We start from the raw sequence: 25,307 nt of genomic DNA on the forward strand, positions 1-25,307 counted from the left end.
TGCTTGTAATAGTCAGCAGAACTGACCTCTCCAGACTATATTCTTGATCTTTTCACTTATAGGTTCCTATTCTGACAGTATGGGGTCTCTAGATACCAGATAGAACTGAAATATAATTCACTGTCTTTTGTATTATAATACACAGTCGTGCTTTCTTTAGGAGATGGTTTCCACTAATTGGGATATTTTCTATGAGGACAGATCAAGCTGGAGATTTTTGCTGAAAATCATGGCCATTGAGCATGAACAATTTATTATAAATTCAATAGCTGTCATTTTGTTCACTCTGCTTGATAAGAAAACAAATTAAATGTAATCTAACCTTTGCATGGAACCATTAACTACGGATACTATGAAAAACTCTTTGAACTTGTGCCAATCTCAAAGGATTCTAGTCACACAGTCAGTGCTGACGATTTATATATTGAATACACCCTCAGAGCATCAAGCATTCAACACACACACACACACACACACACACACACACACAGAAGGAGAGAGAGAGGAAGCCAGACAAACACAAAGAGTTACACTGCAAAAGAACATGGCTTTTGAATATTAAATGGAAGTAATCTTGGCTATATCAATGCAATTTGAATAGTTGAAATGCTTGGAGTGCTGCCAAACTACCAACATTCTTGAGTACTACAGTACTTATTCCCAAGAAATATTGAGAAATATCCTAATACTTTCAAGCACACAGAGTTTCTGATTTATATGTTTCATTAAATCTGACATTCATGTTATTTTGCTTTTGTCGATGGCATTATCAATTGTATGCCTATAACGAAGTACATTAATGAACAAACATGCAGACCTTCAAACACTGTTGCCATGCAAAGCCAAATATTATACTGCAGCTTCTACATTATAATGAGCCACTAGATAATAATATTGGCCCTGAAGCATTTGAGCTGTATTCTATTACAAGCTGCCTCATAAAAAGCACCTATGCTGGTGTCACATAAAAACCACCTACGATGGTGTCGCATAAAAAGCACTTGTGCTGGTACCACATCAAAAAACACCTGAGCTAGTGTCATGTAAAAAGCACCCAGTACATTTTGTAAAGTGGTTGGCATTAAGAAAGGCCTCCAGTCATAGAAACTATACAAAAACAGACAATTGGGGCCTAGTGCAATTCTGCAGCCTGCCACCTCCAGCCAAACTGGACATCCCACCCCAGTTTGGAAAACAGGTGTTAAATAATGAATTTCTGTACATGATAGATTGTATTTATTATATTACAGAATATAAACAGAGTTTAGCATATTACCTGTGTATCCAGTATTTGTAAAGTAAGTTTTCAAAATCTCCAGGTCCCTTACTGTTAAATTTGGCCATAATCTGTTCAAATGTAGTAATTGTCCTGCTTATAATTTTCTCCTTGGATAATTCAGGAAGAACATCCATTTCATTTAATATCCTCATTTTGTTTTCTAGTTTGATGAGATCATTTATGCACATTGTTGGATTGTGATTGCTAACATTCAGTCCAGCTCCTTCAAGAAAGGAAAGAAAACAACAAAATATATATTCATACAAATGCAAAATATGCATGTGTGCACGCATGTACACACACACACACACACACACCACCACCACCACCACCACCACCACCACCACCACCACCACCACCACCACCACCACCACCACCACCACCACCATCATCATCATCATCATCATCATCATCATCATCATCATCATCATCATCACTTTAACTTTTTCATGCTTGCAAGAATTAGATGGAATTCATTGAAGAGATTTCTTTTACTGTTGGATGCCCTTCCTGTTGCCAACCCTCATTTGTTTTGAAGCAAAGTAATGTCTTCCTCATAGCCAGACATGCTTTTGTGGAAGGCTGGAAATGACACATTTGTATAACAGTGACACTCATAATTATCATGTGACACTAGAACAAGAAGTCACAAATGAGTGTCACATACACGAATATGCCTACATACACACACATGCATACATATACACGTGTATATGCATATATATGTCATCATCATCATCATCATTGTCGTTTAACGTCCGCTTTCCATGCTAGCATGGGTTGGATGATTTGACTGAGGACTGGTGAAACCAAATGGCTACACCAGGCTCCAATCTGATTTGGCAGAGTTTCTACAGCTGGATGCCCTTCCTAACGCCCACCACTCCGAGAGTGTAGTGGGTGCTTCTATGTGCCATCGGCACGAGGGCCAGTCTGGCGGTACTGGCAACACACACACACACACACACACACATATATATAGATCATGATATGCATGTGAATGTATGTAATGTATATATATAGATACATACATACATGCAATGTCAGTGATGTTCAACATCTTAAGAGAAACATTAGGCATAAGAGGCATCAGATGTGTGCAAGAGAGATGACTGCACTGATATGGTCATGTGATGTATATGGACAAGGACAATTGTGTAAAAAAAGTGCCAATCTCTAACTGTGGAGGGAACCTGTGAAGGAGGTAAACCCAGGAAGACATAGGACAAAGTGGTGAAGCATGATCTTCAAATGTTGAGCCCCACAGTGGCAATGAGTAATGACCAAGACCTTTGGTAACATGTTGTGCTTGAGAAGACCCATCAAGCCAAGTGAAATCATCCTGGCTGATATTAGTGTCATGTAACTGGCACCCATGCCAGTGGCTCGTAAAGAGCACCGTTGGAGCATTGGACCTCACAGAGGCAAAGTGGCCAAGTCCCTTTTGAGCATTGGGCCCCATGGAGGCAAAGTGGCTGAGTTCTTTTTGTGTGTTGGGCCCCATGGAGGCAATGACTGAGACCTTTGGCATTATATGCTTGAGAAGAAGCAAGCCAAGTAAAATCACACAAATGGTACCCATACCAGTGGCACATAAAAGTGCCCATTACACTCTGCTGAGTGATTGACGTCAGGAAGGGCATCCAGCTGTAGAAAACCAGGCCGAATCAGACTGGAGTGTGGTGCAGCCATCCAGCTTACCAGTGCTGGTCAAGCCATCCAACTCATGTCAGCATAGACAATGGATGGTAACTGATAATACACACACACACACACACACACACACACACACACACACACACACACACACACATATATATATATGTATATATATATATACATATTCTTTTATTCCTTCTTTTACTCTTTCATTTCTTTCAGTCATTTGATTGTGGCCATGCTGGAGCACCGTCTTTAGTTGAACAATTCAACTCCAGGACTTATTCTTTGTAAGCCTAGTACTTATTCTATTGGTCTCTTTTGCTGAACTGCTAAATTATGGGGAGTGGGGACAAGTGCAGACAGACAAAAACACACACATATATATATATATATATACATACATACACATGACAGGCTTCTTTCAGTTTCCGTCTACGCAATCCACTCACAAGGCTTTGGTCGGCCTGAAACTATAGTAGAAGACACTCGTCCAAGGTGTCACACAGTGGAACTGAACCTGGAACAATGTGGTTGGGAAGCAGGCTTCTAACCACACAGCTACACCTGTGCCTATATATATATATATATATATCATCATCATCATCGTTTAACATCCTACTTCTCTGCTGGTTTGGATTAGACAGTTTCACAGGAGCTGGTCATGCTTCTGAGTGTGTTTTTGCATGGTATTTATGGCTGGGTGCCCTTCCTAACACCAACCACTCTACAATGGGCTGAGTGCTTTCTAATATATAGGCACAGGCATGACTGTGTGGTAAGAAGTTTGCTTCCTATCCCCATGGTTCTCAGTTCAGTTCTATCCTCTGGCACGTACTGTATCAGGCGAACCAAAACCTTGCGAGTGGATTTGGCAAAAGGAAACTGAATATATACATATCTATTTGTGTTTGTCCCTCACTTGACAACTGATGTTGGTATGTTTATATCCCTGTAACTTAGTGGTTTGGCAAAAGAGACTGATAGAATAAATACCAGGCTTTAAAAAAAAAGTACTGGGGTTGATTCATTCGATTAAAATTTCTTCAAAGCACTGCCCCAGGATGAGCGTAGTCTAATGACTAAAACAAGTAAAAAAAAATAGAAATATGACCAGAGCCATGCAACAACTTTTGCGTGGACTTGTTTTAAAAGAATTTGGGGTTTCAACCACCATATTGAACATGTGATTATGATACCTAGAGGGGTTGAATTTCATTCCTTCTTCAATCTCAGATTCATTCTGTTATATGAAATTACATGTCACATGTTCTCTCCATTCATAGTGATTGGTCTACAGACAAAAAATATTCCTTATCTGGTTTGAAGTTTTGATAATAACACAATAACTGTATAAGACAATAAATGGTAACAGCATTGGTGAATTTGCATAAAGACACACGCACACATATAAGCTTTGCTTTGAAATAATTTTCAAGTATACTGTATACTAAAACAAATTCAACAATCTGTTGTTTATTGGAAGTTGATTCAATTCACTTTATCCCTCCCACGTAATTTGTGGCATTCTGCCAATATAACAAGCAACAACAATAACTACAGCAGTTGATTACAATTGCTTTATTGCAAACAAATGATATCAGATGATCAGAATATTTAAAATCCTGTTGTAGTTGTCGAGGATTCATTTTCTGAAGCTGGATATTCAGTGGATTACAGAACTAATGCTTGAAACTTTGGAAGAATTTGAAGATAAGAATTACATATCAGCAGACACAAGTTATAAAAGAGACAAAAATGACTGATAGAGAATAATTTTATAGCTGAGCTTTGGAGAACAGAGGAATATTAAAAGTTAAGACGAATAGCATTTACAGAAGTGTGGATTCAATTAATAAAATCAAGACAAAGCTAAGTTTTTACAAATTTCTTTGATATATTTTAATTGGTATCATTAAGGTGAGTATTGAAAGCTTGGGTATGTAATCTCGAAAGGTGTCAAGGATGACTTGTTAAGTATGTCACAATATTCTAACAATCATGATAAAGATATCAAGCAAGCTAAAACATTTCTTTGGCTTTGTTGTCCGCATTATCATTGTTTTATAATCATCATCATCATCATCATCATCGTTTAACGTCCGCTTTCCATGCTAGCATGGGTTGGACGATTTGACTGAGGACTGGTGCAACCGGATGGCTACACCAGGCTCCAATCTAATTTGGCAGAGTTTCTACAGCTGGATGCCCTTCCTAACGCCAATCACTCAGAGAGTGTAGTGGGTGCTTTTACGTGTCACCCGCACGAAAACGGCCACGCTCGAAATGGTGTCTTTTATGTGCCACCTGCACAAGAGCCAGTCCAGGGGCACTGGCAACGATCTCGCTCGAAAATCCTACAAGGCCAGTCAGGCGGTACTGGCAACGGTCACGCTCAGGATGGTACATCTTATGTGCCACCCGCACAAGAGCCAGTCCAGGAGCACTGGCAATGATCTCACTTGGCTTGCCGGGTCTTCTCACGCACAGCACATTTCCAAAGGTCTCGGTCAGTAGTCATCGCCTCGGTGAGGCCCAATGTTCGAAGGTCTTGCTTCACCACCTCAGCCCAGGTCTTCCTGGGCCTACCTCTTCCACGGGTTCCCTCAACTGTTAGGGAGTGGCACTTTTTCACGCAGCTATCCTCATTCATTCTCACCACATGTCCAAACCAGTGCAATTGTCTCTCTTGCACACCACTACTGACGCTTCTTATGTTCAGCTTTTCTCCCAAGATACTTACACTCTGACGGGTATGCACATTTACATTACACATCCAGCGGAGCATACTGGTTTCATTCCTTGTGAGCTTACGCATGTCCTCAGCAGTCACAGCCCATGTTTCACTGCCATGTAGCATGGCTGTTCGTACACATGCGTCATACAGTCTGCCTTTTTCCCTGAGTGAGAGTCCCTTTGTTGCCAGCAGAGGTAAGAGCTCTCTAAACTTGGCCCAGGCTATTCTTATTCTAGCAGTTACACTTTCAGCGCACCCACCCCCACTACTAACTTGGTCACCCAGATAGCGGAAGCTATCAACTACCTCTAGTTTTTCTCCCTGGAATGAGATAGAAGTTGTTTCCTGTTTGTTTACAGTGTTTATTGCACCTGAATATCTGCCACATACAAAAACTAACTTTGTAGTTAATCTGCCTTTGATATTGCTGCACCTCTTATGTGTCCATAGCTTGCACTGGGTACATCTTATAAAGTTACTACCTACTCCTTTACTGCATACTGAGCAGGGCCATCTACCTGAAGGGGTTTTTGTGTTTTATCTACCTTCCTACTTATTAGGATTTTGGTTTTTGCTAGGTTGACTCTAAGGCCCTTCGATTCTAGTCCTTGCTTCCACACCTTAAACTTCTCCTCTAGTTCTGATAGTGACTGCGCAATTATTGCAAGGTCATCAGCATAGAGGAGCTCCCAGGGGCAACCTGTCTTGAATTCCTCTGTGATCGCCTGGAGGACTATGATAAATAGGAGGGGGCTGAGGACGGAACCTTGGTGGACCCCTACCTCTACCCGGAATTCATTACTGTACTCATTTCCAACCTTCACCTTACTGACAGCATCTCTGTACATGGCTCGCACAGCTCTCACTAACCATTCTTCGATCCCAAGTTTCCTCATTGACCACCAGATAAGGGATCGGGGGACCCTGTCAAAGGCTTTCTCCATGTCAACGAAGGCCAGGTACAGAGGTTTATCCTTGGCTAGATATTTCTCCTGCAGCTGTCTTACTAGAAATATGGCATCAGTGGTGCTTTTACCTGGCACGAACCCAAACTGCATCTCATCTTAATTGAGTTGCTCCCTAATTAGTTGGGCTATGACCCTCTCCGTAACTTTCATAACCTGATCTAACAGCTTGATGCCTCTGTAATTATTAGTGTCTAAAGCATCACCTTTACCTTTGTAGCAGTTGACTATGGTGCTGCTACACCAGTCATTGGGTATGACTCCTTCGTGTATCACCTGGTTCGTAATATGGGTGACTAGGCTGTAGCCAACACTGCCAGATATTTTGAGCATCTCTGCAGTGATTCCTGATCGGCCGGGGGCTTTCCCTGTCTTCATACTCTTAATTGCTTTATCTACCCTGGTACTGTCAACTCAGATAGCTGGTCCCTCTGTTGGGTCGACATACGGCAGATAATAATAATAATAATAATAATAATAATAATGATAATAATAATAATCATAATAATAATAATAATAAACTGCAAAAATACCTACTCCAGAAGCAAGGAAAACTAATACAAATAGCCACAAAACACTATGGAATAACAACAGAAAAAAGATGGTATAAACACACGCCAGAAAAGGTCACAGAAAACGAGAAAGCAACCATACTCTGGGATATGCCAATACACACAGATAGAGAAATTAAGGCAAATAGACCAGATATAGTTGTCAAAGATCATGAAGAAAAAAAATGCTTTCTAATTGATGTATCAATACCAGCAGATGACAACGTTTCTCTAAAAGAAATGGAAAAACTTTCAAAATACAAAGACCTGGAAATAGAGATAACTCGAATGTGGAATTTAAAAACAGAAACAATTCCTATCATAGTAGGTGCCTTAGGTATAATAAAAAAATATTCAGACAAATACATAACAAAAACACCAGGACTTACAAATATATATAACATACAGAAAATTGCACTACTGGGCACTGCACACATCCTACGCAAAACACTTTCAATACAGTAACCATAAGAGCACCACAGCAAACCACAGCACATACCCAAGGCGCACAGAGCTGCGCTCGGTAGTGAAGTGAAAGCACGTTATAAAAATAAAACTACTGAACAATAATAATAATAATAATAATAATAATCCTTTCTACTATAGGCACAAGGCCTGAAATTTCTAGGGAAGGGATGAGTTGATTACATCGACCCAGTGAGTAATTGGTACTTATCGGTATTTCGTCTGCCAATCAGCCATCCAGGGTCAACGAAATAAGCACCAAACAAGCACCGGGGGTTATTCAGTCAGGTAACTCCATCTTGCAAATTTCATCATTTTCATTTTTTCTGTGCTTGCATGGGTTGGATGAGTAATTTCCAACACAATATCTTACAATTTGTCACCTACTTTGTAAAATTCAGTGTACTGAGATCAGTTCTCACCAGTTCACCTAAATCTTCTTTGGTTTTCCATTTCCCACAACCTCCTTCATCTTGGATCTCCTGACACTTCCTGACTCAGCTATCCTCTTCCAAAAACATGACAGGTTCATACCACTCCAATATTCTCCCTTGCACACCAAAACAAGTTTTTCTTTCAGCCCAACTGTTCCTCATAATTCAAGCTCACTAACATTATAAATCCAGTGGAACACCATATTAGAAGTATCAGATGTGGTGTGCAAGAGAGACGAATGCGCTGGTATGGTCATGTGGTGCATATGGATGAGGACAGCTGTGTGAAGAAGCATCACACTGTAATGGTGAAGGGAACCTGCGGAAGAGGTAGACCCAGGAAGACCCAGGACAAGGTGGTGAAGCACGATCTTAGACCTTTGTAAACAGGCCATGCTTGAGAAGACTGGTCAAGCCAAGTCAGATCGTAGCCAGTGTCATGTAACTGGCTTGTTGAAAGTGCTCTCCAATCATTGGGCGATATGTTGCGAAGACGTGTTGAACCAAGTGACATCATTGTCATGGCTGATGCCAGCTCCATCTGACTGGCATCTGTGCTAGTGGCATGTAAAAAGCACCGTTTGAGCATTGGGCTTCATGGAGGCAATGACAAGTAACCAAGACCGTTGGTGATATACCATGCTTGTATAGAGCTGTCTAGACAGGTGAGATCATGGTCATGGCTGATGCCATTGTCAGGTCATTGGCACCTGTGCTAGTGGCACATAAAAAGCACCCACCACTCTCTTGGCATTAGGAAGGGCATCCATCTGTAGGAACCTTGCCAAATCAGATCATGACCTGGTGCAACCTCTTCCTCAATGGCTTATCAGTCTTCAGTCAAACTGTCCAGTTCATTGCCAGCATGGAAAGTGGACATTAAATGATGACGATGAGGGAACGAGCTCACTTTAAGCATTATACAACTTAACCTTCATTACAAAGACAATCCCTTTTATTGCCAACAGAGGTAACAACTCAAATTTTTTTTTTTACCCTGTTCTTATCCTTGTGATTATGCTTTTCAGCACCCTCCTCTGCAGATGATTCGATCACCTAGGTAACAAAAAACTATCAACTACTTCTATGGAATATTGAGCTAATGTATCCATTCTCTCTTCAAACTCAAACACAATCGTCTCTGCTCCTTGTGGAAACCAAACTGTGTCCCCTATACCCATGCCAAAATGCACTTGATATACCCATCTTAACTCTTTCTATTTCAACTTTCTTATTGTATATGTCTAGAAGAACATTTGCCTTGTTCATACATTTCCTGCAAACATTGACTTACAGGATCTCAAGCTAAAGATAGCATGAACTTCATAAACTTCATAAATGTTGAAGGACCAGCCAGTGCAGAGAGAAGATTCTTCTTCATCCATTCTTTGACAAATTTATGAAAAGAAATACATTTCATGCTTTATTTAAGTTATCTTTCATGCAGAGAGACAGGGAATTCCTTATAACAAGAATAAGATTGGCAAAGATCAGGAGACAATAAAAAGTGGTTCAATGAACAAAAGCAAGGAAGAAATAGATAAAAGAAAGATGCTGTAAAAAGATAAGCAAACAATCTATTAACTTTATGGAAACTAGAGCTTCACAGGAAAATATGAAAGATGAATCTGTGTGTGGGAGAAAACAAATATGAAAGTAACTCAAATAAATCATAGATAGACTATAAATAAATTCAGCCTTCAAAAGCTAGAAATAACATATACAAAGTAAGATTTGTTACATCTGCCATGAAGTGAGGGAAAAATCTAATGTTTCAGACAGAAATTATTCCACCATGGAATGGTAAAGACTACAACGTTCAATATTCCTTCTCACATTGCACACCCACACACATTTTCTTAATTAACTCCAGCAAACACAGATAACACTAATCTGCTCATCATCATCATCATCATCATCATCATCATCATCATCATCATCATATATATATATATATATATATATATATATATATATATGCTTCACACTGTTTAGCCATCTGTATATATGTATTATGTGTGTTTATGAGAGGGATGAAGTGGGGAAAAAAAGGAAGCCAAGACAATTATGAATATATTGCTAAGATTATTAATTACATTTATAACTAACAATTTCGAACTAATGGCTATTCACCCTTTTCTTACTCAGTCCACTATACTTTACATCTCAGGAATTTTATAATGAAATACACACACACACACACACACACGTCTGTGTGTGAGACTAGTGAAAAACAGATTTAGTTAAACTCTTTATAATACAATAAATTACTTAATCTTTATCCTAGTTTCACTACTTGAATGCTGTGTAGCAATCTTTATATAGAAGCTTACATAATTACTTTGAAATGCTAAATCTTTGGGAGAAAATAGTATTTCAATCCACTGCTATTTACTAACCTTAGTTGGCAGGCAGAAAAAATATGCCTCTGTGTGTGTGTATGTGTGTGTGTGTGTGTATGTGTGTGTGTGTGTGTGTGTGTGTGTGTGTGAGTGTGTGTGTGTATACATATATATATATATATATAGAATGTGTGTATGTAGGTGTAGCTGTGAAGGCACATGGCTCAGTGGTTAGAGCGTTGAGCTTACGATAGGGAGGTTGTGAGTTCGAATCCCGGACCGGGCTGCGTGTTGTCTTCTTGAGCAAGACACTTTACTTCACGTTGCTCCAGTTCACTCAGCCGTAGAAATGAGTTGCGATGTCACTGGTGCCAAGCTGTATCGGCCTTTACCTTTCCCTTGGACAACACTGGTGGCGTGGAGAGGGGAGGCTAGTATGCATGGGCGACTGCTGGCCTTCCATGAACAATCTTGCTTGGACTTGTGCCCGAGAGGGTAGCTTTCAAGGTGCAATCCCATGGTCAGTCATAACCGAAGGGGTTCTCAGCAGGTGTGGCTATGTGGTAAGAAGTTAGCCTTCCAGCCATATGGTTTTAGGTTCAGTCCCCCTGTGTGGTAATTAAGGCCAGCTCCACTTGAGAAGGCAAGATAATCTCAAGAATCAAGAATTTCTCCAAAGGTGACATGCCATTAAGGAAAAGGACAGGCTTAGTGTCCAGAGAGAAAAAGACAATTATGACCATGCTTCTGGCCCCATAGCTCTCATTAGCACAACAATCGGTGAGCCTTATCTTCTGTCGCAAAAGAAGTTAAACTTATAAAAAATAATAAAGAGTAGAAAACGCTTAAGGCCAAAGCAATTGGCATAATTTAAACAAAAATGATCTAAAAAAAATTACTCAGTCATGTAAACAAATACAAGTATGTTGTTATTTGGTAATCGTGATGCATCCTCTAGCAGCAAAAATAATATTAATAAATCAAGAATTATTTTGTTGTGTCTTGGGAGGGTAATTACACCAATAATAACGCATGCACTGGTTCACTATCACTTCTCCATTGTTAGTCAATGACCAATTTAACCAACTGACTAACAATAGAGAAGTGAAACTGAACCAATCCATGTGTTATTATTATTGGCATAATGACCCTCTCAACACAAGATTTGTTTCAACACACAAGTTCACATCTTGCAAACCAAGTACAAAAAATGAAATCAAAATTTATGTTCCATGTTATTCGACAAACTTGTATTTGTCTATGTTATTCAAATACTTGCAACTGACCACTTTCAATCATTTCTCTTGGCTCATTTTTGTTTAAATTATACATACATACATCACTGCATTAACCACTGTGACCAGTGATGCTACACATCGCTGATCACAATGTGCTCCTCACACTGTTTTAACTTTTGAAAAATGCCACCTCACCCACTAGGTGGGCTGCCACATAAAAAGTACCTGTGCTGGTGCTATGTAAAGGGCACCAGTTTTGGGCCATATGATAGGCGCACATACTGGGCCACATAAAATACAGCTGCGTCAGTGCCATATACAAAGTATCCATACTGATGCCATGTAAAGACACCCAATGCACTCAGTAAAGTGGTTGGCATTACGAAAGGCACCCAGCCATTGGAACCAAGTCCAACGAGACTTGGAACCTGGTGCAGCTCTCTTGCTTGCCAGTTCCCATCAAGCCATCCAACTCATACCAGCACAGCAAAAGGACATTCAATGATGATGATGATGGTTATATAGATTTCTAGTTATGTTTCTATATATTTACAGTAATACATATATATATATATATAAATATATATATATATAAATATATATATATACATATGTATGTATGTATATATAATATATATATATACATGCATATATAGGTACAGGACATCACCAATGGTGCAAATAACATGAAATAAGTAAACAAACAAGTTAAATATGTAAACAACGAGAAATGGAAAAATGGAAAACAGGACAAGTAAACACAGAGAAAGGACCCTTCATCAGTTGTCGGCTGTCTGTCTACTCCTCATTTCGAGCATTCAACGACAGTATGAGTCTTCAAAGACAGTTTATATATATATATCATCATCATCATCATCATCATCGTTTAACGTCCGCTTTCCATGCTAGCATGGGTTGGACGATTTGACTGAGGACTGGTGAAACCGGATGGCAACACCAGGCTCCAGTCTGATTTGGCAGAGTTTCTACAGCTGGATGCCCTTCCTAACGCCAACCACTCAGAGAGTGTAGTGGGTGCTTTTACGTGTCACCCGCACGAAAACGGCCACGCTCGAAATGGTGTCTTTTATGTGCCACCCGCACAAGCCAGTCCAGGGGCACTGGCAACGATCTCGCTCGAAAATCCTACAGGAGCCAGTCAGGCGGTACTGGCAACGGTCACGCTCAAAATGGTGCATCTCATGTGCCACCCGCACAAGAACCAGTCCAGGGGCACTGGCAACGATCTTACTTGGCTTGCCGGGTCTTCTCACGCACAGCACATTTCCAAAGGTCTCGGTCAGTAGTCATCACCTCGGTGAGGTCCAATGTACGAAGGTCTTGCCTCACCACCTCAGCCCAGGTCTTCCTGGGCCTACCTCTTCCACGGGTTCCCTCAACTGTTAGGGTGTGGCAATTTTTCACGCAGCTATCCTCATCCATTCTCACCACATGTCCATACCAGCGCAATCGTCTCTCTTGCACGCCACAACTGATGCTTCTAATGTTCAGCTTTTCTCTCAAGATACTTACACTCTGACGGGTATTCACATTGACATTACACATCCAATGGAGCATACTGGCTTCATTCCTTGCGAGCTTACGTATGTCCTCAGCAGTTACAGCCCATGTTTCACTGCCATGTAGCATGGCTGTTCGTACGCATGCGTCATACAGTCTGCCTTTTACTCTGAGTGAGAGTCCCTTTGTCGCCAGCAGGGGTAAGAGCTCTCTAAACATATATATATATATATATATATATATATATATATATATATATATATGTATATATATATAATACAGTTCTATATTTAAGAGATGAGGAATTATGTACATTATTTACATTTGATGGGCATATGGCGTAGTGGTTAAGAGCGTGGGCTACTAACCCCAAGATTCCGAGTTTGATTCCAAGCAGTGACCTGAGCAATAATAATAATAATAATAATAATAATAATAACATCAAAAAATACCTTAGGAATGAGAACCCAGGTTCGAAATTTCCCCAAGACACCTGATGAATGCTGGAGGGTATATCAGCCGAAATGTTGTGTTAACAACAAACAAGATGAGGACAAATATCCATCAAATGTAAATAATGCATACATATATATATATATATATATATATATATATATATATATAATTATAATAATTTTAAAAACTTTTTTTTTAATGAAATGCATTGAAATAAATTTTGAAATAATGTCATGTACATTGCATCATAAGCTTATGAATAAAGATTGGAAAAAAATGTTTGTATAACCAGAAAGATATATGAATATGTATGATAAACACTTTAAATCTTTACATTTGCTCCTCGCCTCTCACTAACATATGCCTACATCTATCTCTTTTTATACATCTCTTTCCTCCATGCTTCTCTTTCTAGTCCTGATGAATTTTGTAAATTACATACAAGGTGATATCTCAAATGTTAAAGGTATTACCTTTGAGACTAAACAATAATGTATGCACATATATTATTGCATTATGAATTCATTCTCTTCATATTATTAATTAATATTTATGTTCATTAAATCTATTTCCCATGTTGTAACTACAGAATCAAACATAATATTATAAATTCTAGTCTTTGTTTTGATATATATACATATTCTGTGATTAATATACTTGACAAGGAATTTCAATTTGTTTGCATGGTTTTCTCCTTAAACATAAAATATCTACATACAAACAACTGGTAGCTAGAATTTGCACAAGTGCTTCATGAAGACACAAACTTGAATTATAATCCTTCATATATATCATCATCATCACCATCACCTGGTTTGACAGGGGCTTCCAAGGCCAGGAGCCATATAAAGTCCCATCGTCTGATGTGGCATGGTTTCTACAGCTGGACCCCTTTCCTAACACCAACCACTTTACAGAGTGTACTAGGTGCTTTTTATGTGGCACCAGCACATAAAAACATGTCAGAAGATTTTTTTTGATTACCTATTTACTTAAAGTAGGGATGTGTACTTGTTCCAGCCTTGCCCTCCCTGTACCTTGCACCCTTGCTCAATGAAATTCTCTTAACAATCCTAGTCTAGAAATCAAGTATTGTTTCAATGGTGGATTCTACAATCAGTCCGGACTTTGGTCATAATGACTGACCAATGGCTCCCGTGTCACTGGACTGCACTATTTCAATGGCAATGCCTTACCAGCTCTTTCACCAGAAGAATTGCAGGAATCTGTCAACAACTCAAAAATGACCTTTTTGTTCTGACAATCAAAAAAAAAAAACAAAAAAAAAAACAACCCAAAACACTTGCACAAATTGCTCGAAACTCAATCCTTCCAGTCTCCAACACACCACTGGAACTGGCAGACCAGTTCCTTTACCTTGTGTGTATCCTCTCCACAATATAAGGATTCACCATACTTTTTAACTTACATACTCAATGTGTGTGTGTGTATCTTTATGTTTGTACCCCACAATGACCTCGAACCCACAAGAGTAAACAAGAGAGACAGAGACAGGAAAATGCCCCTTGTATTTGAATACTATGCAAATATTCTTTTAAAAAACTTTTCTTTTAATTTTTCCAAAATTTAATTGTTTTCTATACTTACAGTTGAAAAAGTCTCAATGACCGAAACTGGTACTGAAATGTTTTTTATAAAATTATTTTAGCATTTTCTATTTTGACTTTTTTGCAATATATATTTATATATACATACACACATATATATGTATGTACACACACACACATACATACATACGCACGTGTACATCATCATTTTAATGTCTACTTTTCTTGGTCTGCATTGGTCAGATGAATTTCTTGGAGGCACATTTCCTATGACCTGACTCTCTTCCTGCCACCAGACCCTCACCTAGTTTCAAGCAAGGTAATATTTCTTCTCGTTCTCTCAACATGAACATCACAATTACCAAATATGTTTCCAAGGAATGTTGCAGACAAACAATATCACTAATATGACAACAATATTTATTTGCAATTAGCATGCAATGTAAAGATAATTTCAGAACCCATTACACAAGTGTGCATTTGTGTATGCACATGTGAGGTCTGATCAATAAATATCTAGACTGTTGCCATAGTAATGAAGCTAAAGCATGCAGAGTGAAGCCACTTGGCAAAGATTGATCTTGCACTCTGCCGTGCATGTGCACTAAGTTTTGACATTCTAGCTCATTTCTGCTGTTTACAGCAGTGCTTGGAAGGAAGGTGTGTAGCATGCAATCGTTGCATTGACCATGACAGAGAAAGTTGTCATGGCGATACCTGCTCAGAGGCCAATGCAAAGTTGCAGAAAGTGTATGGAGAGGAATGTGTGAGCTGCACACAAGTGTATGAGTGGTTCAGATGTTTTCAAAATGGCCGAAAAAATGTTGATATTGATGAATGTTTTAGGAGACCTGCAACCAGAAGAACTGAGAAACACATCACAGGTGTGCATGCAGCTGTGAGGGGAAATCATTGAATCATGATCCGTGAGTTATGAGAGGATGTGCAGATTAGTTACGGTTCAGTTCAGTCCATTATCACTGAAGATTTGGGTATGAGACGTGTGTCTGCCAAATTTGTGCCAAAACTGCTTTCAGCTGACCAAAAAGAAACTCGGGTTTCAGTTGCACAAGATCTCCTTGATTGTGTTCAGAATGATGAAAACCTTTTGAAAACTTTGCGTAGGCCTCTGAACAGGTATCACCAAGCTTTTGGCAAAATTTGATGCAGCTTCTCTGCTCAACTTCCTCTGTCATGGTCAATGTGACTATAATACGCTACACATCTTCCTTCCAAATACTACTGTAAACAGTAGAGGTGAGCTAGAATGTTAAAACTTAGTGTGCATGCACAGCAGTGTTCAAAGTCAATCTGTGCCAGGTGACTTTACTCTGCGTGCTTCAGCTTCATTACTATGGCAACTATCTGGATACTTATTGATCAGACCACGTATGTATATTTGCAATATTCTAAGAGTGAGTATTTTAAGTGCTGAGGTTCTTGTAAAGAAATAAGAAGAAATCATGTGAAGATTAAATTGGAAAAGACAGGCATAAGTTGCCACAGAATTTTAAATGAAAACTGAACAGAAAAAAATCACACTGCAGACTATAGTGATATGCACACTTTGAAATATGTCTTTCTGATATTCTGAGAGAACCATAAGAACTTTGTAGAATTATTTGCAAAGAAATGAAAAAGAAATCCTACCAAACATATTGGTTCCAAACTTTGGCATAAGGTCAGCAAGTTTGGGGGAGGGAGGGAGTTGATTACACTGACCCCAGTGTTTAATTGGTACTTATTTTATCGACCCTGAAGGGATGAAAGGCAAAGCTGGCCTCGATGGAATTTGAACTCAGAACATAGAGATGAGCAAAATGTCACTAATGTGCTAATGAAACTGCCACCTTGCCACCTTCAACCCTACCTGACATTCTTTTTTCTTTAGTTACAAATGGAGATGTTCAAAATTTTCTTGCAGTCAAAATCCTTCCTCACATATTAACTGCAAGAAATACCGAACAATATCTCCATTTGTAACCAAAGAGAAATGGGTGAACTATAAAAGTGTATGAATGCATTAAGGAGTTGACTCCTAAAAGCATTAAATATTCTTGTGAGAAAGTGAGGCAGGCTTCTGTGGTGGTTTTTAATCTTTTGTCTGATGATGAAGAAATCTCTCTCAAACAGGAGATGGAAATGTCAAGGGCGGTGCTTGATTGATTGTTGTTATGTCTGTCCACATGGATACATTGTACATCTGAACGTGTTTGATTGTTTGGAAAGGGAGAGTGATATTCTGGTTGCTCAAGCGCAAATGTGTGTGTGTGCGTGTGTGTAGATTTGCAGATTTTCATTTTGGAAATATGAGACATTTACATTACACAACTACAGAATTTGTGTTACTCGTTAAGCAATAATAATTACTTCAATATCTAATTTCAATCCAATGACAATGTAATATGGGGTTCAGACATGACTGCTCAATTAGCAGCAATGTAGTTCTGGTTTCAATGTCCTGTATGGCATATTGAGCAAGTGCTTCATACCATAAAACTTAAATTAATTGATGCCTTGTCAGTGGAATTTGGTAAACAGACACTGTGCAGAAACCAATTGAATTTATATATGCCTGTATACATATTTCCATAATGCATATGGTGATGGATGTAAACATCAGTGAAAAAAAAAATAAAATGCAAAGAAGCCAGTGTTTCTAGAATGAAGACCCTAGTTATATTAGTTCTGCCATTCTCATGTGTTACAAGAACATTTTTAGGAAAGACTTCCAAGATATGACATAACGATTTCCAGATTCTTCTTGTGCAGAGATCTGAAAACGATAGCAACCAATGCAACCTCGCCAACATTTACAAATTAATACAATGTGTGTAAAGCCCTGGTGCTGGTGCCACATGAAAAACGCTGGTGCTGGTGCCACATGAAAAGCACTGGTGCCATATAAAAAGCCCTGGTGCTGGTGCCATGTAAAATGCCATAGTGATGGAACCACATAAATAGCACTGATGCTGGTGCCATGTAAAAACACTGGTGTTGGTGCCACATAAAAAGCTATGGTGCTAGTGCCACATAAGCCCTAGAGCTGGTGCCATGGAAAATGCTCTCAGCACACTTGATAAAGTGATTGGCATTAGGAATGGCATTAGGAATGGCATCCAGCTGTAGAAACCATGCCAAAGAGCGAATGGAACCTGGTGCAGCTCCTGGCCATGTCAACTACTGTCGAACCATCCAACTCATGCCAGCATGGAACATGGATGTTTAACGATGATGAGAATGATGATGATGAGAATGAAGATGATGTGTGTGTGCACACCTATAGGTATTCAAAATTAAGCTATCACATGATGATGCAAGACTGAGCCATTCACAACCTACTGTACGGACGAAGGTTACAGAATAAAAAAAAATTATCATCATAGAAATGGATTTAGGTTGGTGGCTAATTATCATTGATCTGTATTTAACATGAATAATTGGAGATGGAAATCATTAAAAAATAAGACTAGAGAGTGATGCAAAAAGAAGCTATAATCATAAGCGTTAATCTGTCCATTTGAAATTCGTAGCACTGACTGGAACTAATAATGTTGGCAATAGTGATTGATTTTTATCTTCTACATTCCTCATGAAGCTAAAGTCAACCAGTTCCACAGTTACCTGACTTAATATACAGAACGTAATAGCATACATTTTCCTTGACAATTAAAGTCTGGCAACTTTTCTATTTCTTTCTCTTATTTTTTTTTTTTTCCTTTTCTTCAACTTTTTCAGATCAATGTTTGAATGTTAGGAGGTTTTCTTTTATTCTTTTACTTGTTTCAGTCATTTGACAGTGGCCATGCTGGAGCACCGCCTTTAGTCGAGCAAATCGACCCCAGGACTTATTCTTTGTAAGCCTAGTACTTATTCTATCGGTCTCTTTTGCCGAACCGCTAAGTTACGAGGACATAAACGCACCAACATCGGCTGTCAAGTGTTGGTGGGAGGACAAGCACAGACACACAAATACATGCACCTCTCTCTCTCTCTCTCTCTCTCTCTATATATATATATATATATATATATGACAGGCTTCTTTCAGTTTCTGTCTACCACATCCACACTCCCAGAGCTTTGGTTGGCCTGAGGCTTTGGTAGAAGACACTTGCCCAAGGTGCCACACAGTGGGACTGAACACAGAACCATGTGGTTGGGAAGTAAGCTTCTTATCACACAGCCACTCCCGTGCCTATAAAGCCACTCCTGCAACTATGAAAAATGAATATTTTCATATGTTTTATTATATATTTAAGCTGTTCACTTTAATGACCAGCTAAATGCCTTCAAAATCTGTTGAAAGTGAAGTAAGCAGTGAACCTGTTTATCAGTTAAGTAGACTGAGGTAACTAGAATTATATGCTTTTACCACTCAAAGTTTATAAATATAGTTTCCTAGCCTTAGTCTTGTCTGATATAACGAACACATTCAGCAATAGCGAGCAAGAAGATAAACCAATAATGGGAAAATAATATCAATGTAAATATATTAAAATGTTTTATATCTAAGGACAAAGGTAGAAGTACGAAAATTATACACTTGAAACGACAGCTGTTAAATGTAGAAGAACAGAACAAACATACATGCATTAAGCCTACCAATATATTACATCAGGCTTATCTGTTCTCCATACACCACTGATCTGATGAAAATTGATAGGAAAAAGAGAAAAGCCCAACAGCTCAGAAACTTGGCCACAAAGTTGCAGCATCTCTTCACAGTTATTGTACAAGAAAATAAATAAATTTCTATAAGTTGCAAGAAAATGACATTTTTCGATTACTTTTACAAATGAATTGTTTTTTAAGTCTGCCCTGTTTCAATCAGTTTGATCTCCAATAAGCAGCGTCAGGAGTTTTATTCATGAATATGTACATAGAAGGTGACTAGATTACCATAACTTCTAAACCAAGGAGAGATATGACCACCACTGCGTGAATTAGTGGTCTAGTGGATAAGGTGTTGGTTTAGAAACAATTTACCTGCTAGACTACTAACTCAAAGTTTAGAATAAAAGATCCTTGGTTCAAATCTCATCTGGTACTATGTAAAGAACCAACAATAACATACTTAAGGGCAACTGAATATTGAAGAAACAAGGGAGAAATAGAACAGGTATAAATATGTCTGAAAGGATGCGGACAGTAGGGAAGAAATTATGCACTTTGATATTTTTTTTGGCATTAAAAAAATCAAATGGAAACATTTCTTAGTAAAATTGTCTCTCAAACATAAACAAAATGTGATTACATACGAAAGCTGTACACAATTTGCAGTCTATGAAAAAGGATTTATTGTTTGCATTTTAAAAGTGATAAGAAAACTACAAACTCCTTTCTTGGAAATATTTCTATAGAAAAAACTACAGAAATTAAGCAGACTACACAGCACTGGTGACTCACATAAAAAGCATTGGTGCTGGTGCCATGTAAAGAGCATTGGTGCTGCATAGAAAGCATTGGTGACAGTCCCACATAAAAATCACTGGTTTCAAGTAAGTAACACTGATGTTGGTGCTACATAAAATGCACTGGTTCTGGTGCAATGCAAAAGGTACTGGTGATGGTTCCAGTAAAAAGTCCCCAGTACACTCTATAAAGTGCTTGGCATTAGGAAGGGCATCCAGCTGTAGAAATTATGCCAAAACAGACAATAGAACCAGGGTGCAGCTTTTTGTCTTGCCATCTCCTGTCAAACCATCCAAACCATTGCAGCATAGAAAACGGTCACTTAATGATGATGGTGATGATATTTAATTTGTGTAAATCTGATTTGTGTGTTGGTTTCATTAATACCACTAAGAACATTGAAAACATCTTATTGGAAAAGAGAGACAGGTGTTTGTTCAACTCTGAATAGTATTCTAAAATCAACATAGAAATATAAGTGTTATGGAATTAAATAAAAACTTATAGAGAAGTATGTCAGGATAATGTTTATGTTAATTATTCTTTGTTAAAGGGAAATTATAAATGAGATTTAGAAATGTTCATTTTTGATGTCTATTTTATGCCTTCTGAACCTATTAAAGTGCACAACAGCTGGCTCTTTATACAACTCTTCCAATTTGAAATTCGGCTTTTCACAGCGCTTACCATTTCAAGTGAACACCTGTTGGTATTGTTATTACTGAAAGTTACATAAATCTAACCTAACTGAACATTCTGTTGTCAATGTCTTAATTCTCCAACTGGAAAGGTATATAAAATGAAATGATTAAAACGATTTTGAGTGAAAGTAGAAAAACTATAAGTAGATTTGTTGACTTGAGGTAAGGAAGACCATGTTGAGTGAATGGTTTAATGGAGGAGACAACTACAAGTCAATAATTCATATCCTGTAATTGTCACCAATGCTGAACCACATTCAAAGCTCTCAGCTGGTCAGTCTTAGATCTCAGTTGGCCAGCCTAAGTTCCCAACTCCCTGTCAATAAAACCCAAAGCTCATCCCAGAATATCACACTTGGCTGGTAAAGATATCTCCAGCTGGAATTATATTGTGCACTACAAACTAAAAAATAATTCATCAATGTTAAGTGTTGCTATGACTGTGGAGGTCTGTTTGTTGCCTTGTATTATCTCCTCCCAACACATCTGAAGTAATCGGATAGAAACTATTATCTCTGGTAGATTTTGATCTTAGAAAATAATACAAATAATGAAAAGATAGCTTAGTCTTATAAAAGTTTGATAATTTCTTTATAGAATCCAAAATGGCACAGTGCAGAAAAGACATATACATAATGTGGGTATTTTATGTCTGTAGCCAGAATTCTGTGCATCAATTTATTCAAGTTTAGGAACTGGATATCTGCCATATATAATGGAAACTATTGACCGGTGCCCTTTTTACAAATCCTTGTAATGTCATCACTGTTCCCCTCATTCTAACAACTCTCTTTTTATGCTGCTATGAAGAGACACAATGCAGCTTGTGTCCGTTTTGTTTTGATCTTGTTTCCTCTCATTTGTGACTTTTAACATTCTCAGGATTGTTTTTACTGCTCATATTTTCCTTGATTTCCTTCATCATTTTGGAAACCAGCAAATTATAACATTCTTTCATACAGTATATCATTAGAGCAGATCAGCAATAGAAATGCATTTTCTGCAAATATCAATCAATAATTTCGATGCCAAGCCATTTTTCCTACTGACTTGAACTCTTTTAGTCTGAGAAATTAGAATTGCAAATTCATTAGACACAGCTTATTTCTTTCCCTCTACTCAAGTTTTTCCATTACATCATGCATGTCATACATGAGTGTTACAATGACAAAGTCGAAGTTTCTCTACTTTCAGTTTTAATTGACAATATGTCACAATACATATTGCAAAGCTGAAGCTAAAAGCACATATACATGTTTTTGAGCCTGTGACTGCGTCTTTATGAATACATTTTACAAATGCTTATGAACGACTGAATCAATTGAGGCTCAAACAAAATATCTTTTTATGGTATTTAGTCAGGTTGTTGTTACATCTGGATTTTAGATCCCACCAAAGTGAATTTTAGATTTCATGCTTCTGAGATCTAATAAATTAGCAATTTGCTTGATTCCTGGTTCAAAATTTATGCCTTATGTCAATGTTAGAAATCAATATTTTTATAGCATTTATCAGTGGTCACAAAAGTTGGAATGTCTGCAATATTTTGATATTCCAGCTGTAATTATAGAAATTCCAAATCAAATTCCAGTTCAAAATGCAAAACGGAAACAATTGTGTGCCATGTTGCTTAACTAATTAATGTGTTGAGACCAGATGCATTTGAACTCTAATGTTTGTCTTCTAACACCTTAATCACCTCTTAGTTCACACACACATTCACATGCATGAGAGAGAGAGAGAGAGAGAGTGAGTATGTGAGTGTGTGTGTGTAAAATATACTACACATCACATTATGGTAAGTGTTGCATCAACGAAAAGTTCAATATCACTTAATGATTTCAAAATAATTTTTTCCTTTCAAAACGTAGCACAACAATAAATGTAATTTAGAAAACAATTTCTCTGCAATTTCCTATAATAAATGGCATTATTTTGAAGAAAGAAACAAATAAAACAATATTAAACTACATTCTCCATTATCAAGTTTTGTTCTACTCTGTGCATTTCTACACTCAACCAGTCTAATCTCTATATCTGAACACATAAATAACATTTTCATTTTGAACTGAACCAACAGAAGAGATATATCATCATCTTTACAAATACGAGACAACAATTACCGCTTGAAGAAGAATGAAACACAATTGCAAGAGATCATTGAATAAAAAAACATGAATATACTTTGCCATTATTTGTTTGTTTTTCAAATTCATAAAGGAAAAGAAATTGAATAAATTGTAATACATACAAACCTACATATATACACATATAGATATACAGGTGTGTGTATGCATATGTATATATGCACAGATATATACCCATACATACATGTCATTTTGTTTCCTTTCAACTTCATTTCATTTATAACCACCATCATTATCATCTGTGTACTTATCTAAAAATTGACATTGACTGTTGTTTTGGCTTGTTTTATTAATTACCGTCTGGCTAGAATTTTCTCCAGTTTTATCCTCTCCATATTACGTATAAATCAATGGATCTCATAATACATCTAGATGTATTGATGCATTACTCCATTTTGTGGTCTGACTAATAATCTCTTCTGCACACCATTGCATGACTATGTGAATGTATTGTGTGTGTAGGAACAACATGTAAAACAGACATTCAAAAATGATAATAATGATGATGATGACTCTAACTACATTGTCGCCTCGACCTGTTCATCTCTTCAGAAAAATAACCATAATCTACTTTGAAAAACAGTTTCAACACAAAATACAAAAGATTTACAAGCAGAAAAAAAAATGATCGTGTACAGGAGGGGAGAGTGACTCACCAATAAAAGCATGGAACTTTCCTTCTTCAGTATAAGAATCTACAAGAACTCCTCCAAGTTTGATGCAATTGTTGAAAACTATGTCATTTGACCATTTGATTTCAATGTTAATATCCTGAAAAGAATCAGATGTTTACATATAGATCAGTAAATAACTATGGAGTAAATGGAAATCATAAGTGAAAAAAGGTGACTCACGGGCAGACTGGATACTCTGTGTGCACAGGAATCAACTTAATGAACAGAGATGGAGGGTCCACACAAGCAGAAGAGTAAATCAGGGATCCACAGTCTCTTGTCTCTTTTGTGCTATTTTATCCCAAAGCTGCCACTGAAGGTCAAATTCATGACCTTACCATTGTGAACTGAATATTCTTAACCACTAAGCCACACGCCTTAAGAAATTTTTTTCCTTTTTTTGAAAATAAATAATTATAAAACTACCATTATAGGGAACAACTTGTTCCCTGATTTTTGACAAGAAAGCTTTAGCTCACCTCATATCCTGGTAACTGCCGAACACTTAGTACCAAAGCAAGGCCGCAGAAATGTTGGAGAAATGCTGGTGCTTGACCGAGCACACTGGCTGCATCCAAGCACACATGCAGAGTAAACATTGCACAACCAGGTGGACTTATCCATTGGTTTCCTCCACGACCTACCAAATAAGAAAACTTTATTCATCACAAATATTATTATAATCATCATCACTAAATAGTAGAGTTCAATATAAGGAGTTATTTTGGAAAAGGATGGAAATAGGAAGTATAAAGAGAAATAAGAGAATAAAAATAAAAGTAAAAAATATACAGTGGCAGTTCCATTATCCAAGGATTGGGTAGAAACACTTCTTGTCCATGGTTTGTAGATTCCAATAGGAGTTCATATTTTGTCATTACCAATGGATATAGTGAGCTCTACTATTTTCCTCTATTTAACCATCTCACATCGTCTCTGATGAAGGGATATTCCTAATATCCCAGAAACAGCTGTAAGACTAACTTTCTCTTTATAAATGTCCTATAAATTCCACACAGCCTTGGCTTTGTTGTTCCATTTTATTTAACACACATATATACGATGGGCTTCTTTCAGTTTCCGTCTACCAAATCCACTCACAAGGCTTTGGTTGGCCCAAGGCTATAGTAGTGGACACTTGACCAAGGTGCCACACAA

At 37.8% G+C, this 25,307-nt stretch overlaps 1 protein-coding gene across 4 annotated transcripts in view; it reads right to left on the bottom strand.

Moving 5' to 3' along the window:
• The window catches only part of LOC106879777 (biotin--protein ligase), a 55,261-nt gene that overhangs the window by 1,417 nt on the left and 28,537 nt on the right, over positions 1–25,307 (bottom strand). For all 4 annotated transcript variants that reach the window (XM_014929480.3, XM_014929481.3, XM_014929478.3 and 1 more), the window contains 3 exons: positions 24,629–24,789; positions 24,132–24,246; positions 1,277–1,502 (listed from right to left, as the gene is read on the bottom strand). In XM_014929480.3, coding sequence (XP_014784966.1) covers positions 1,277–1,502; positions 24,132–24,246; positions 24,629–24,789 — 502 coding nt within the window. The remainder of the gene's footprint in view (positions 1–1,276; positions 1,503–24,131; positions 24,247–24,628; positions 24,790–25,307) is intronic.

This window comes from Octopus bimaculoides, chromosome 2, assembly GCF_046866305.1.
Source record: "Octopus bimaculoides isolate indiv1 chromosome 2, ASM4686630v1, whole genome shotgun sequence".
Lineage (NCBI taxonomy): Eukaryota > Metazoa > Mollusca > Cephalopoda > Octopoda > Octopodidae > Octopus > Octopus bimaculoides.